The 18,431-nt window shown below is 38.9% G+C and overlaps 1 protein-coding gene across 2 annotated transcripts in view; it reads left to right on the forward strand.

Moving 5' to 3' along the window:
- Window positions 1-18,431, forward strand: part of LOC139470382 (cilia- and flagella-associated protein 221-like) — a 219,124-nt gene that overhangs the window by 23,827 nt on the left and 176,866 nt on the right. For both annotated transcript variants that reach the window (XM_071252801.1, XM_071252802.1), the window contains exons 2-3: window positions 12,122-12,309; window positions 16,381-16,476. In XM_071252801.1, the coding sequence (XP_071108902.1) occupies window positions 12,122-12,309; window positions 16,381-16,476 (284 nt within the window). The remainder of the gene's footprint in view (window positions 1-12,121; window positions 12,310-16,380; window positions 16,477-18,431) is intronic.

An 18,431-nucleotide genomic window follows, 5' to 3' on the forward strand; every position in this document is an offset into this window, starting at 1 on the left:
CCACTCTTGGGGGAAAGACTTTGCATCGAGATAGGATACTCTCTCAACAAGTTGAATCTATCAGTTCATTATTCCAGTCAGCATTCGATCGGCGGCGGCCCCAATCCTCTTCCTTCCACAATTAGGCGGGAATCGGAAGTTATCACAAACACATCATTCTGACAGCTGCCTTATCTCTATGATCAGGGAGACTGCTATGATTGGTAGTCCTACGAAATAATAAGCCAATCACTTCCATCCATGGTGTCTTATCGAGAAAGTGACTTGCGACACTAACTTCACTGGGTTGCTGGGGTCATCGAGTATGCATAAACTCCTTTTACTGATCTCTCATCACTACTCGCAATATCATTGAATAAGCCTAGCAATGCAATGATGAGAGTATTCAATATTTCCATTTTCTGAATGAACATTAAATTCCAAAGGCTAATTCCCCTGTAGCCATGACATCTACATGCCTTGAATGACTTAATTACCATTATAAAAGATGCTAAACCCAATTGTTAATCCCCATTGTACTGTACATCGACTGTCTGCCATTCTGAACGAGATGTGCAACTATGTCACTGATTAATTACTGTTGTCTATATTTTTTACTTAATCCATGTCAGGTGACCTTGGCTATATAAGCCTTGGTCCATAGTTGAAACCTTCTCAGCCCTGCATAACCAACAATCTAAAAACAACAAAAAAATCCTAATTCTCACTGACTCCCTTAGTGGACTACAAGCCCTCCAAAACAAAAATACCAAAAAACGACCTAAATTAATAAACCAAATACTTAAAAGCTCCAACGACCTAACAAAAGCAGGCAAACAAATAACCTTCTTGTGGATCCCCGCCCACGTAGGAATTTACGGCAATGAAATTGCCGATAAAGCAGCTAAATAATCTCTCAAAATACCAGAAATAAGCCTAAACCTACCCATCTCAAAATCAGAAATTAAAAGTGTAAACAAACAAAAAATAACCAAAAAATGGCATAATCAATATCAAAACTCAAATAGCCAAATCAAAAAAGTGCTCAGAAAACCACTAGCCAAACCTAAAATCCTACACCCCTCTAAAAAAATTGACAGATTAATTACAAAACTCCAAACAGGACACACCAACCTAAATAACCACCTAAAACAACTTAAAAGACACACCACAGGCAACTGCCCCCACTGCAAACAACCCGAAACCACAGAACACGCACTCATTCACTGCACCCTCTATCAAACACACAGAACCACACTACAAACCGCCCTCAATCTAAATAAGGTTCCTACTCTAGATGAAATACTAAACCCTCAAAATAAACTAGAAAACTTCAAGGCCCTAGGCGTATTCCTAATCAAAACAGACCTAATTAAGCGCATCTAAAAATTAATTAATCTACCAATCCAAAATCCAATAAACATACAAACACCCACCTCACCCGGCTCCCTTAGTTCCCTCCTCCACCCACCTCGGCATTTATTCCAAATTTAAAAATTTCAAAAAATCAATATAAGCAACCCCTAAAAGCCCCCTCTTGGGTTGCACACACCACTTTCACCCTTCTCGGAATACACTAAATGGTCCGACCAGGCCCGTGTGCGAAATACGCTGTAGTCGGAAAGCGCACGTTAAATCTTTTATATCAGTCAGTCAGTCAGTTGAAACCTTGGCACCTATTCCAAATCTCAAAAATTTAAAATTACAATATAAGCAACCCTTAAAACCCTCATCCTGGGTTCCACCCTCCTTTTATTTTCCCTTTTCGAAACTACCCTAAATGGTCACAGCAAAGGTGACAAAACAAGTGCTGCGCTGGGCAGAGTAAACTGGCTTCAGTCATATTTTCTTATTTGAGGCAAATAGAAGAGAAACGTATTTTTTTTTTATCGATGAGTTACAAAATACTAATTGCCAGCTTGATTTAATTAGAAGCTAGTGTTGATCAAAGCCTACATTACAATATAGATATGCCTCAGTTGTATGAAGCCAATCACTTTTCTACTCAGAGGTCCTTGTGGGCAGCCTAGTACCTATGTCACATGTCAGATCTTACACAGTACACAAGTGTTTTTCATCTGTTTCACTTTGGATGAGTCTACACATAAAGATAAACATATTTCATGAAATGCTTAACTTCCTTTGAGAAAACATCCTAAAATGTGAAAACCTATTTCCTTTTGCGTATGTATCATCCATGTGCTGTTTTCGAAGCCCTACAGAGAGGTTGAGCGATATGGTTGGTCATTTTGATGTATATAGCTATATTGTCAAGCACATCACTGTTGCAGATGTTAGGGCTGTGACGAGTCCAAATTTACTACGAGGTGTATGCTGCCAAAATCTACCCCCCCTTTCCCAGAATCTATCCCGGTGTAGATAATGATAACCTGTTATTGAATACAACAATTCAAATGTTGTTTTATACAATCAAAGAAGAAATAAATATTGTTTAAACTAATAAAAAATATCTTACAAATCACATTGATTGTTCGAAAGTTGGTGTTGAGAATTGTGTAATGAAATGTCTTACACTTATGTTATTGAATAAGCATAAATATGCTTTGTGAATAGACCTACCTACTTTTGATTGCATATAAAATCATTTTGTGTCTGTAAGTACTTTTGTTTGGGGAGGCATGTATCACAGCATCAAGAATATATTCTGACTTTAGAAGTCATCACATCATTAAAAGCATCCAATTATTTGTCCATTTACATTCTTATTCTTCTAAATATAGTCAGATGGATGTAATATATTTCACGAAGCAATTGACATTGTCTTAGTCAGAGTTATATTGATTATATTATCAATAACAAATAGATGAAACTAACATATAATATGCATGATATGAGATCAATTTTATTCTGAAAATCAATATCCAATAATTTTTTAGTTTGACGTTTACCTGATATACAGCTTTTCCATTGGACGAGAGGTCCGTCACCTGACTGCGAAATTGATGTTCATAAGTGTATGAATGACGCAATTTGACGTTCATATGTTTTTCCGTGTTCTTGAAATGACGTAAACACTGACAGACTACTTCCACATTCCTGGGGAAACCCCTGGGAATTCCCCAGCACAAAAACATACATAAGCGTTCTTTCTGATCATTTAGAGCCTTTAATCTTGGTCTCAGCGTTTCAGTATACATTGAGAAACGTCAGAGAGCTTGACTGCATGTCCATTCAAGGATATCCTCGCTACTACCCATCGTAGAGAACAAAACGAAGAAAAGCACATCCAAACTATCGTAGTATCGACTTGATCCGTGTCTAGGCTGACAGTGACTATCTCCAGCAATCTATGAATTTACCTTTGTGCCTGTTTGACGCATCTTTTATCACCTTTCAATGATCGGCCAGTTGATAAATGATGACTAACACATGTAACCTCCACAGGTTCATCAACAACTTCGGAAAACTCTCTGTCTTGAGAGATGTACTAGATGTAAAGTGATCAAGTGAGGGCTCCGACATTCATACAGTTTGGCCCTCACTCTATGAAGGTTCATACTCCAATGAACTCACACAAAGTGAAGGTCAATTCTTAAATGATTCCATGAATCATTTCAGTGTCACTGGACATTTATCACTACGTTAAAGTGTTCATGGAGGTTGGTAAAATACACTGCACCAATGTACAGCTTCTCAAGCGTGAATGATGCTGGGTAGCATATACCATTTCAACTCCTTTCCATAATGGGTGAAGACAACAATGTCAGATGTCAGATGTGTACTGAATAGGCATTTATGTAACCTTAATCAGATGACAATCTTGTTACAGCAATTGACCAGGAGAGATCCAGACTGAGTTAGATGCATCCTCCAAAAGAAAACTTCATGTACATTCATCTACATTCTCATCTCACATGTGAGATTTCTTTAATTATGATTTTTACTGTTTGGAAAAACTGGTGCTCCCACCTTTTCTCAATTTAAATAACAGGATATGAATGTTTTGAAACTAATCATGCTAATTGTGTACTGAATAGGCATTTATGTAAACTTTATCAGATGACAATGTTGTTACAGCAATTGACCAGAAGATATCAAGACAGAGTTAGATGCATGCCCAAAAAGGAAACTTCATGAAATAAAATGTTTAAATCAAACAGTGGAATGCTGGCGGGCTTAACTCGCACAGCCACGAACTAAAAGCAAAATTTAAATTAAACAAAGGACCGCATGTAGCATGCATCCAAGAAACTAAATTCTCAAATAAATCAAAATTTAACTTAGCCAACTATAACATAGTCAGAACAGATCGTCCTAAAACCAAAACCACTAGAGCATCAGGAGGCTTAGCCATACTAATTAGAGAAGACTTAAACTATGAAGAGATCAAAATAAACACCCCAAACCTAGAAACCAACGGTATTCAAATCACCCTAAACAATAAAAAAATAAACATCATAAATATCTACCACTGGCATCAACAAAAAATCCAAGCAGAGGATCTAAACATACTTCAACAAATAGGCAAAAAGTCAACAATCTTCCTAGGAGACTTTAATGCCCACCACCCCTCCTGGGGCACGGGGGAAAAAATAGATAATCACGGTAAAATAATCTCTGAATGGATAGAGGCCAACGATTTCGTATTACTTAACAATAACCAACCAACCAGATATGATAAAAGCAATAGAGACATGTCGGCTATCGACCTAAGTATATGCACCTCAGAATTAGCCCAAAGCACTCAATGGGAAGTTCACGACGCCCCACTAGGAAGTGACCACTTCCCAATAAACATAACCATAGGAAATACTAACGTCCCCGACCAACCCGAAAACTCAGAACCCAAATTTAACTATAACCATGCTAACTGGGATAAATTCCAAAATATCTGCAAACAAGCCAATCTAAACGAGATAGAACATAATGACCCAGAAACCTTCTGCAAAAACCTAACAGAATACATAATCACCTCAGCTAAAAACTCAATACCCTTTAGAAAAGCAAACAAATCAGGCAAACCCTCAGTACCCTGATGGAACGAGGAAATAGAACAAACCAGACAAAAACGTAAAAAAGCCTTCAATAAAGCCAAACGCGACCATAACTACATACCTATAGCCCACAAACTAAACCATGAGGTCCAAAACCTAGTCAAAATAGCCAAAACCAGGGACTGGAAATTTTTTTGTGAGGGATTAAATAACCGCACAGATGCGAGGACGGTCTGGCGCAAAATTCATGCCATTAGAGGCCTAAAAAGACACAAAAAAACTCCTAATATAAATAACTCAACCAACCCCAGCGAAAAAGCAAATAACCTAGCTGAACACTTTTCGACCATCAGCAGTAACAAAAACTTCAGTGATAAATTCCAAACAAAACTCAAAACAGAATCCAAACCTACCAAAGAATTAAACGATAACCTAGAAATAAACCAACCCTTCACAATAGAAGAACTGAACTATGTACTCCAAAACAGGAAAAAGGGAACAGCCCCAGGACTAGACCTAACATCCTACCAAATAATAAAAAAACTCCCTCCCAAGCTACTCCAAACTCAAACTCTATAATCTAATCTACCTAAACAGCCAGGTACCAACCTCTTGGAAACAGGCTCTAGTTATCCCTATCCCTAAACCCGACAAACCTGCAAACCAAGCTAACTCTTACAGGCCAATATCTCTGACCTCAAACTTATGTAAAGTAATGGAATCTATGACCAAAAATAGATTACAACACTACCTAACTCTAAACAACACCATAAATACAGACCAAAGCGGGTTCACTCCTGGCCGCTCAACTCTAGACAATCTCGCCCGGTTAGAACAGGAGATCAAAACAGGACAACTCAACAAACAATATACTACAGGCATCTTCTTGGACTTCTCAAAAGCATTCGACATGGTTTGGCACAACGGGCTAATTCAAAAACTTAAAAAAATAGGACTAAAAGGACAAATCGTTAACTACATCCAGGACTTCCTGAATAACCGAAAAATCACAGTGGGTATAGACCAGGTTCTATCGGACCAGTGTCCCCTAGAAAACGGCACTCCCCAGGGCAGTATTCTTAGCCCAACACTCTTTAACATAATGATCAATGACCTCTTCGAGGGCCTATCCCCTAAAATTAAAACATCCAAATTCGCAGATGACGGAGCCCTCTGGATCCGCACAAAAAGTATGTCAACTTCCCAAAATCTACTCCAAAAGTCCCTAAATAAAATACAGCAAGGGGCAGACAAGTGGGGCTTCTCCCTAAACTCCGAAAAAACTACAGGAATAGTCTTCAAACACCGAAAAATGAAACACGCCACCCCAAATCTTAAATTAAACAATAAACCAATTAAGTTCCAAAAACAAACCAAATGCCTAGGGCTAATCTTCGATGAACACCTAACATGGGAGGCCCACGTTAAAAACTTAACAACTAAATGCAGCAAAGATCTAAACGCACTAAGATGCCTCACCGGCTCCAACTGGGGGGCCTCCAAAGATACTCTACTCTCTCTCTACACATCACTAATTAGGTCTAAATTAGATTACGGATGTGCGATCTATGATACCCTTAGCAATAACCTAACCAAAAAACTAGACTCAATCCAATACCAAGCTCTTAAAATAGTCACACGTTCCCAACATGGCACCTCTCTCACTTCACTTCAGGCCTTAACAGGAGAAATGCCACTAAACCTACGTAGGCAACACTTAACCCTTAATTTCTGGGCCTCGTCCCAATCAAACCCTCTCATCCAAAACCTCATAAACGAAAATATCCGCCCTCGTAACCAGGCTCTAACTAGGAAGCACCCTTTACTTACTCCAATATCTCAACGAATTATCAACTACCTAAACGAAAACCAAATAGATAACCTCCAACAAAACTGCAAACCATCAAATATATTTACCCCAAAACTAAAAATCCCCAAAATAGACACATCTCTGGCAAACTCAATAAACAAACAAACCGATCCAAACATAGCTAAATCCACCACACTAGCTTACATACACGAAAACTGGCCAAATTGGTGCCACATCTACACAGACGGATCTTCCGATCCGATCACAAATCGCACAGGTTTGGGAGTCCACATAGCACAACCAAATAGGAACACACAATCTTATCGACTCCCAAACAACCAATCCATCTTCACTGCAGAGTTAATGGGCATAGCATCCGCCCTCCATAACCAACATGCTAAAAAACATAAAAAAATCCTAATACTCACAGACTCACTAAGGGGACTACAGGCCCTCCAAAATAAAAACACCAAAAACCGCCCTAAACTCATTAACCAAATACTCAAAAGCGCAAATAACTTAACAGAGGCAGGCAAACAAATAGCATTTATCTGGATCCCAGCCCACGTAGGAATATATGGAAACGAAAATGCCGATCAAGCCGCCAAAAAATCCCTCAAAATTCCTGAAATAATAGAAACAATAGAACATGCACTCTTAAACTGCACGCACTACCAAACCCACCGAGCAACACTCCAAACAAATCTAAAACTAGATAAAGCCATAACCCTAGAATCAATCCTAAATCCACATAACAATATAGAAAAATTTAAAGCACAAGGCGTATACTTAACTAAAACCAATCTAATGATCCGCATCTAAAAACACTCAACCACACCACATAAACAAACAAACACACACCAACACACTCCCTTAGTACACTACCACACCCCTAGGCATGTATTCCAAATTTCAAAATCTCCAAAACTTATATAAGCAACCACTAAAACCCCCCTCTGGTTGCAACACCTTTATTTTCCCTTCAAAACCACGCTAAATGGCCCGACCGGGCCCGTGTGCGAAATACGCTCCAGTCAGAAAGCGCACGTTAAATCTCCAAACGTAAGTAAGTAAGTAAGTCAAACAGGGTGTAGATCATTCTGGGAGCTCCCAGAGTATACCCCGGGGGTTGATTCTGGGAAAGAGGGGTAGATTCTGGAAGGCCCCAAAATCTAACTATATATACTTTGAAGGGGGGGGGGGGGGGGGTATACTTTCAGACTTTACACCGGGTCCCCATCCCCCTATTACCCGACGCTACCCAGGTAGCCGCTGTAGGTCTCAAGATATAGGTACGAAATGACCGATTGGGAAATGTTTGACCGTACTCCTGTCAAAATGTATTTAGATACACATATAAACTGATCTGGTCATGCATACATTGAAGTTGACTGAAGTTTCATCTTTATGCAAACACATAAAGTCAGAAGGAATGTGTGCATAGTCAAAAAGAAATGTGAAAATTTGTCACTTGTAGCGTAACCATAGAGTTCTTGATAATTTTTGCAATTATCTCTTTCAAAATCGTAGGCCGGTATACCGGCCAAGAAGCCTTGAGTCCCCAGACACTGCAGGCGGGTAGACCGGCCAAGCTGTAGTCATGTCAAAATAGTATATAATTTTATGAACATACCTGTCATATAATTCATTTATTAAATCTCCCACTTTTCACAATATATGAAATACGTATACAATTTCAATTTATTATTTTTCATTGATAAATTTTAAAATGATTCACTATTTCCCGCAATGTTAATTATTGAAAGTAAAATCCTTGGACTCACGCTTTGACAACAGGCCCACATCGAACATGTCAAAGAGAAAAATAAAGAGATTTCAAGCAAATAATTAAATATACTATACAAAGTAATACAATGTATATAAAATCAACAAAAATATATCTAAAAGTTGTCAAACTTACAGCTAAGTTATTATTTTCATCTTTTCGTTTGATCGCGTGTAATGTAAGTCACATGATATCTCGGCTTTGGTTGCCTTGATTTCTCTGCTACAAGATCATCAGAAACCAATTTCTTTCGAATAAATCACATGTTACAGTACCGAAAAGACTCTGGGCGAGGTTTCTATAGTGTAGACGAAACAATAAGCTTTCTAATGGTGCGTCACATGGCAGTCTTTGAAAAACATGTTATTTCTTCATGTTACTGAGCTGACAGCCACTGTTATCGGGAAATGGGTGATGACAGATACTATTTATGGTTCCTTTTAAAATAATGTACTGTTTACGTAAACAATGACAACAAAAAAGAAATAGGTAAATGGATTTTATGAAATTTTATATTTGCTGCAAATCGTCAAATTTTCGCCTCCTTGATCCATAATCTGGACGTTATGAATGTGTAAGCTTACATTTTTTATATTTACAACAAACTTAATTAAGTTGTTAATGCATTGTTTTAATCATTGTTAATAATATGGTGAACATAACTTTCATATGTATGAACAGTAGGATTAGACCTTTCAAATGGTGTATAACATGTAGTAGCAAAGATGTTTTACAATCAGATATTTTCCTTGATAAATGTTATCCGTCCCAGCTCAAGCCGATGTAGTAGTATACTGAACCGCAAAAGAAACATTACGATGGATAGATATATGAGAAACTTTATTTGTCCAAATACTGTAAACATACTGCTGTGACACCATTGCCTCTCTCTGGACCGATGTTCTGGAAGACCACAGGGCCGACCCTCTGTCCAAGACGAATTCCTTCCCACACTGTGATGCTCAGACCACCCCACAAGTTTCTCTCAACAACACAAGCATCCGAATAAAGTTCCCCACGGCGTCGCCAGACACTCTCTATGCCATCTGCTGTTGAGATACAGTAACGGCTCTCGTCTGAGAAGAGGACTCTTCTTCACTGTTGCTGGCGCCAATGCTGGTGCTGTGTTGCCCACTCAACACTGTCCCGGCGATGACATGGTGTCAGAATGGTTCCTCGGTGTGGCCTTTGACAGTGGAGGTGTCTGTTCGTCAATCGTCGACGCACGGTGTCGGCACTAATGTGTCGCTGGTGTGTCCCCATGTTCTGTCGAGCAGTTTCCGCAGCAGTAACAAAGCAATCTTGAAGATGCTGTTGCACAATCTGACGATCCTGACGTCGGGTGATGACCCTTGGTCTTCCCCTACGTGGTTGGTCATCTGTAGTGTTGGTGGTCTGGTACCGTTGCTGGAGCCTGTATATATGGTCCTTACGTGGACTTGAAATGCATTGGCTACTTGCCGGGCGGTTTGTCCAGTTTGCAATCGTCCAAGGGCTTTCTTGTCAATCTTGGCATGTGGTAGCAATTCAATAACGAATGAATGTTATCCGATCTGGGTGGTTTTTTTATAGGGCAAGAAATGGGGGAACGCATGTGCATTTCAATCTGCACAGAACTCAAGTGCATCAGGTTACCATGGCCGTTGCCGTGATGCATTTGGGCGATCGGTTTTATTGTCATCTGCTTTGATTTTTTATCAACAAATTTCTTTTTTCAGGATAAGGTTATGTTACATTTGAGAAACTTTGACAAAAATTACCGTATTTTCTTGAGTATAGTGCGCACCCATGTATAACGCGTACCCCCCTCTAGCGGGTTCAATATTTTGGAAAAAAAGAAATTTGAATATTATGCGCAGAAAAATAATACACCGTACCCCTTCAGCGGGTGATGAGAAACTTCGTCAGTACAAATTCGAAATATGAGATAAAAAATCACCAGACCGATGATTTACTGTTTAAATTGGATTTTTTGTTCAGCTAGGCATTGTTTTATATCCAGGGATTAAGATTACCTTGTGTATTTTCTTGTAAACTAAGCCGGACACAGCAATCAGCTGTACACACGTTTTCTTGGAATCTACCGGTGATACGGTCAAGACACACCCAATGATATAACTTTACAGTATTTTAACGCAAGGATCGGCAAAAGTTGTATCTGAAACTATTTTTTTTAATCAGGAATAATATATTCCAATATCTTGTTAATTTAGATGCAGCTTTTACTAAACATATTTAAAATAATAATAACTCTAAGAGAAGCAGCTGATCGCTATTGCCGGGCTATTATTTTTTACATGGAACCAGTCTGACCAGTCACCGTCAAGGCTCCTGTGCACGTGATCGTGGGATCGCGAGAATTACGTGTTGACATAGAATCGTCCAACAAAAACAAATATGACTTTTAACGATTCAAAGTATGGCATTTATGATATATGTATCCATTCTCTGTCAACAAAAGTTTGTTTCAAGGCGTCAATAGCGGTAATCTGACCGTGGTTGCTGTTAATAACGGTGAGTTGTGCGATCTTCTGATCGCTTCACACATGATTTCGCCGAAATTAATTAAAACAATATTAAAAGGAATTTTAAATAAAATTAATGAAATAAGTTACAAACATAAGTCCAGATATGCAAGAAACACTTTTCATAGCCAGACAGCGTAATTACATGATTAATTTCCAAACTTCAGTATGGATTTGTTGACATGGTATTTCCGGTGTTACGTGCTCACAGTAATGTCTTTCCATGGGGGAAAAAACATCAAAACTCATTAATTCGTGTATAATGCGCACTCCCTTCTACAAAGCTGTGTTTTTTTTAAAAAAAAGTGTGCACTATACTCAAGAAAATATGGTACTCAGATATTTAAATGACAACTTTTCATGCAATGTTACTTGGGGTGACGTTTCTTTTCCGGTTCAGTATATATCTATATCATCATACTAAACAATATGTAGGATGCACCGAACAGCTTCCATTAGACCCATGTGAGGTTTTTGCAGAAGAGGTGCATTTGTTTACAAACAAGAGCAAAGTCTGTGACATGCCTCTGACTGCTGTGGGGTCACTGGAGCAGAAAATTCGCTTGCGGAATAAGGCGAGCAGTGCAGAGTAAGCTCAGGGATTATCGCTTATTATTTTCAAACAATGATTGAGTATGGTCGACGTCATGTTCCACTGATTCATAGTGATGAAGGAATCATAAATGGGAACTAATATACATGTTTTATATTTTCGATTCTTTAGTTATCATTATCATGCACAGGAATGCCTTTTTTTTAGTTATTTAAATATTGACGTTGCATACATCCAAATGTCACCATTCCAAACACTATTTATCAACAGTAGGACATCTTTTACAGTAACTCAATAATGTTTATAATATTTGTAATGACAATTGTGTTGTACCCCCTTCTCATGCATTTTAAAACATTGGAGCCAAAGCATGCAAATATTTAAGCACTTGGCAATTGCCAGGTATTGCTTTCAAATTTTCAGTTGCAAGTATCCATCACAAAATAGCATCAAGTGAGAAGGATGAAATGCTTGGTGTCGTATATTTTTGTTGCAATTTTGTTTTTCTTACAGAAATATATTCCAAAGTTGGTAAAAATGCTGCAATTCACACCCGTCCATCCAACATTCATTTTGATGGCTTTGAATTACAAAAGAAACAGACCAGGTCATTTAAGATTGTCAACGCTTCATCAGATGTTCTCCGAATGCATATCATCCCACCACAGAGTAAATATTTCTACATCAAGTACAAGAAATTGGTATGTATACACACTCTTTTTAGGAAAGGTGACTAATAATCCAAATCCATATTTTGTCAACGGTATGGCCATCACCTGTGGGTACTGACTAACCACAGACTACATGGAAAAACCACAGAATACATGGACTAACCACAGACTACATGGAAAAACCACAGAATACATGGACTAACCTCAGACTGAATGGACTAACCAAAGACTACATGAACCAACCACAGATTACATGGACTAACCACAGACTACATGAACTAACCACAGACTACATGGACTAACCACAGACAACATGGACTAACCACAGACTACATGGACTAACCACAGACTACATGGACTAACCACAGACTACATGGACTAACCACAAACAAGATGAACTAACCACAGACTACATGGACTAACCACAGACTACCTGGACTAACCACAGACTACCTGGACTAACCACAGACTACATGGACTAACCACAGACTACATGGACTAACCACAGACTACATGGACTAACCACAGACTACATGGACTAACCACAGACTTCATGAACTAACCACAGACTACATGGACTAACCACCGACTACATGAACTAACAACATGGACTAACCACAGACTACATGAACTAACCACAGACTACATGAACTAACCACAGACTACATGGACTAACCACAGACTACATGGACTAACCACAGACTTCATGAACTCACCACAGACTACATGGACTAACCACAGACTTCATGAACTAACCACAGACTTCATGAACTAACCACAGACTACATGAACTAACCACAGACTACATGGACTAACCACAGAATACATGGACTAACCACAGACTTCATGAACTAACCACAGACTACATGGACTTACCACAGACTACATGGACTAACCACAGACTACATGGACTAACCACAGACTACATGGACTAACCACAGACTACCTGGACTAACCACAGACTACCTGGACTAACCACAGACTACATGGACTAACCACAGACTACATGGACTAACCACAGACTACATGGACTAACCACAGACTACATGGACTAACCACAGACTTCATGAACTAACCACAGACTACATGGACTAACCACCGACTACATGAACTAACAACATGGACTAACCACAGACTACATGAACTAACCACAGACTACATGAACTAACCACAGACTACATGGACTAACCACAGACTACATGGACTAACCACAGACTTCATGAACTCACCACAGACTACATGGACTAACCACAGACTACATGAACTAACCACAGACTTCATGAACTAACCACAGACTACATGAACTAACCACAGACTACATGGACTAACCACAGAATACATGGACTAACCACAGACTTCATGAACTAACCACAGACTACATGGACTTACCACAGACTACATGGACTAACCACAGACCACATGGACTAACCACAGACTACATGGACTAACCACAGACTTCATGAACTAACCACAGACTACATGGACTAACCACCGACTACATGAACTAACAACATGGACTAACCACAGACTACATGAACTAACCACAGACTACATGGACTAACCACAGACTACATGGACTAACCACAGACTTCATGAACTAACCACAGACTACATGGACTAACCACCGACTACATGAACTAACAACATGGACTAACCACAGACTACATGAACTAACCACAGACTACATGGACTAACCACAGACTACATGGACTAACCACAGACTTCATGAACTCACCACAGACTACATGGACTAACCACAGACTTCATGAACTAACCACAGACTTCATGAACTAACCACCGACTACATGGACTAGCCACAGGCTACATGGACTAACCACAGACTACATGGACTTACAACATGGACTAACCACAGACTACATGAACTAACCACAGACTACATGGACTAACCACAGACTACATGGACTAACCACAGACTTCATGAACTCACCACAGACTACATGGACTAACCACAGACTTCATGAACTAACCACAGACTTCATGAACTAACCACAGACTACATGAACTAACCACAGACTACATGGACTAACCACCGACTACATGGACTAACCACAGACTTCATGAACTAACCACAGACTACATGGACTAACCACAGACTACATGGACTAACCACAGACTACATGGACTAACCACAGACTTCATGAACTCACCACAGACTACATGGACTAACCACAGACTTCATGAACTAACCACAGACTTCATGAACTAACCACCGACTACATGGACTAACCACACACAAGATGAACTAACCACAGACTACATGGACTAACCACAGACTACATGGACTAACCACAGACTACATGGACTAACCACAGACTTCATGAACTAACCACAGACTACATGGACTAACCACCGACTACATGAACTAACAACATGGACTAACCACAGACTACATGAACTAACCACAGACTACATGGACTAACCACAGACTACATGGACTAACCACAGACTACATGGACTAACCACAGACTACATGGACTAACCACACACAAGATGAACTAACCACAGACTACATGGACTAACCACAGACTACATGGACTAACCACAGACTACATGGACTAACCACAGACTTCATGAACTAACCACAGACTACATGGACTAACCACCGACTACATGAACTAACAACATGGACTAACCACAGACTACATGAACTAACCACAGACTACATGAACTAACCACAGACTACATGGACTAACCACAGACTACATGGACTAACCACAGACTTCATGAACTCACCACAGACTACATGGACTAACCACAGACTTCATGAACTAACCACAGACTTCATGAACTAACCACAGACTACATGAACTAACCACAGACTACATGGACTAACCACAGAATACATGGACTAACCACAGACTTCATGAACTAACCACAGACTACATGGACTTACCACAGACTACATGGACTAACCACAGACTACATGGACTAACCACAGACTTCATGAACTCACCACAGACTACATGGACTAACCACAGACTTCATGAACTAACCACAGACTTCATGAACTAACCACAGACTACATGAACTAACCACAGACTACATGGACTAACCACAGACTTCATGGACTAACCACAGACTTCATGAACTAGCCACAGACTACATGGACTAACCACAGACTACATGGACTAACCACAAACAAGATGAACTAACCACAGACTACATGGACTAACCACAGACTTCATGAAGTAACCAAAGACTACATGGACTAACCACAGACTACATGGACTAACCACAGACTACATGAACTAACCACAGACTTCATGAACTAACCACAGACTACATGGACTAACCACAGACTACATGGACTAACCACAGACTACATGGACTAACCACAGACTACATGGACTAACCAAAAACAAGATAACTAACCGCAGACTACATGGACTAACCACAGACTTCATGAACTAACCACAGACTACATGGACTAACCACAGACTACATGGACTAACCACAGACTACATGGACTAACCACAGACTACATGGACTAACCACAGACAACATGGACTAACCACAGACTACATGAACTAACCACTGACTACATGGACTAACCACAGACAACATGGACTAACCACAAACAAGATGAACTAACCACAGACAACATGGACTAACCACAGACTACATGGACTAACCACAGACAACATGGACTAACCACAGACTTCCTGGACTAAGCACATGAATGTGGCTCTGAGGAAAGATGGGTGATGACATGAAATTGTTTGAATTCTGATATAAACTCAACTGTTTCACATTTGTTTCTTTGTCAGTCCTGCATCCATGGTGAAGAATTGCTTTCTTCTCACGAGGGTGGATGGCTTTGCATGTATTATTCAGCAAGGGGTCTGCTTATAATATCCAAAGCATCATATAAAATCACGGTTGCCAAATGTAAAATTTGGTCACATCATGCATGTTGGCATCAAATAGTAGACTGATATATTATTTTAACTTGTCTGTTTATAGTTTTCAATTTGTTATGAACAGAACCAATTTGAAAAAGGCAATGTGTAAAATTATGAAAAGCGAAACTCCATTGTCAGGATAATTAATAATCAGTTATTTAATGTGTTTTTCCTGCAGGAAAGGATGGTGCCAGGCCTCACCCTTGACTGTACAGTAGAGTTTACCCCTGACGAGTGGAGATATTACTATGATTGTATTAGAATCAACTGCCCGGTGAGCTTGCTGTCAATTTGTTGTATGTAGTATTGGGTGGTACAGAGGGAATATGATTACATTTGAGGAAGAAAGGACTGGAACCATGGTGTCTTTCTCACAACTTTTGGTTGATGTGTTTGAATCCTATAGCAGTTCTTGGGCACTGGACACTTATGAGCACTGGGTTGTTATGATATGCGAACTGGTTGATCATCCCCCGGCAAAGTGGTTCATTGACCATGCAGTCAAATTACTGGTTTGTCTGATCGAGGTGTCAAAAACAACATTCACTCGTTCATTAAGCAGCCCCCAGGAAAGGAGCATTTATGCTTCGATTTTGATGAAACTTTAACACCTCATCCATATAATGGGATGTTCTTTGAGAAGATTCTTGATCATCTGTGAGGGTGAAGGTCACCAGAAACCCTTTTGTAATAGCATGGAATGCTTGATTTTTATTTATGATAATTCAGAACACTTGTAAATGATTAATAATGCATTTAAGCACTTCCTTCTAAACATGCCAAATTTGCCATGTGTCCAGGTCATGTCATATGGTCATTCATACATTGAAAGACTTGCAATCAGTGTAATTCAGACTGTATTTACTGTATACTACAGTAGCTTGACCTTTGTAACTACATACACTTTCAATTTGCAAATCCAATTTTCTTCAGAAGGTCAAGATCATTAGGAAGTGCTTATAATGTTTGTTTGGGTTTTTTTAGGGTACAGGCTCACTCTATGGTAATTGACACATTTCAGAGAGAAAATTGATGGACAATATAATTATTTTACATTCATATTATTAGTGCTGTGTAGACGCTGGACATTGGATAAAGTTTACCTGTGTAAACACATTGTGACATGAGGACCAGAAGGTCATAAACTTTCCATATTTGCATTCTGAATAGGCAGTAAACTTGTTGAAATGATAAGAATTTGTTAACATAGTCTTGAGACCATTCAAATTTGGTAAGCAATTCGTATATTTGTTTTTGTAGATGTATAATTTAGTTAAAATGAAAATCAAGTTTAGTGTGTCATTTCATTTTTCCTTACATCCAAATTTTGTGCCAGTACAGTTTTCTATCCATTTGCCACAATGGTTTTACATGTATATATTGAAACAACAGATGTATGAAAGATTCCTGTTCAACATCACAAAAAGTACATTATCATGATAATGATTCTGTTTTTAGTTCATAGATGTACAAATCTTTATTAGTTGTCAGAATTCTATGGACCACTCCATATTGAAACCATTTCATTTTGGCAATGTAATTATATGATTTCCATTATATAGTATCTCTAAATTTTGATGAATAGAGGGCAATTCTACTTGTTTTTCAAAAGATATTGATTTGGTATGTGCATACGCTCTTATAGCTGAAATCAAACCTGCATATTCAAGGAAGTTGGTTTTAAGTTGATACAGTTCAGTGAATTCATCAAAACTTAAAATGTACCATCCTATTTCAGACAATCGTGAACAAAATTTACATTTGCTTTTAAATAGTGCTATAATGTTCCTTTTTTAGTACTGTTTCATGGTAATGAGCATGTTTTTCCCAAACAGAAGTTTCTCAATAAACTGGACATGCATGAATCTTTGTTATAAATATAGTAATGTAATACATGTATGTAATGTATTTTTAAAGTACCTGACTTCCAGCTTCACAATATTAATTTTTGAACTTATCCTATATCACACTATGCATTTTACATTCTTCTTTCGATCCTTAGTAGAAACATGCCTAAACAAAGGTTTCCAGCTTCTAATAATACAATCCACCTGAACACATGAATCGATGATCTTCTAAGGATCGATGAACTCAAGATAGGGATCGGCAATCAAGGGATTGCCGATCACTGGATCCGCGATCTTCTCAGACTCACCATACCTCCAAGGATCGTGAATACTCCCCAGATTGACGTACTTCTAAGGTTCAGCAAAAATCTCAAGACCAACG

Source organism: Haliotis cracherodii, unplaced genomic scaffold (assembly GCF_022045235.1).
Source record: "Haliotis cracherodii isolate W230 unplaced genomic scaffold, xgHalCrac1.p SCAF_20, whole genome shotgun sequence".
In the NCBI taxonomy this organism is placed as follows: Eukaryota; Metazoa; Mollusca; class Gastropoda; order Lepetellida; family Haliotidae; genus Haliotis; species Haliotis cracherodii.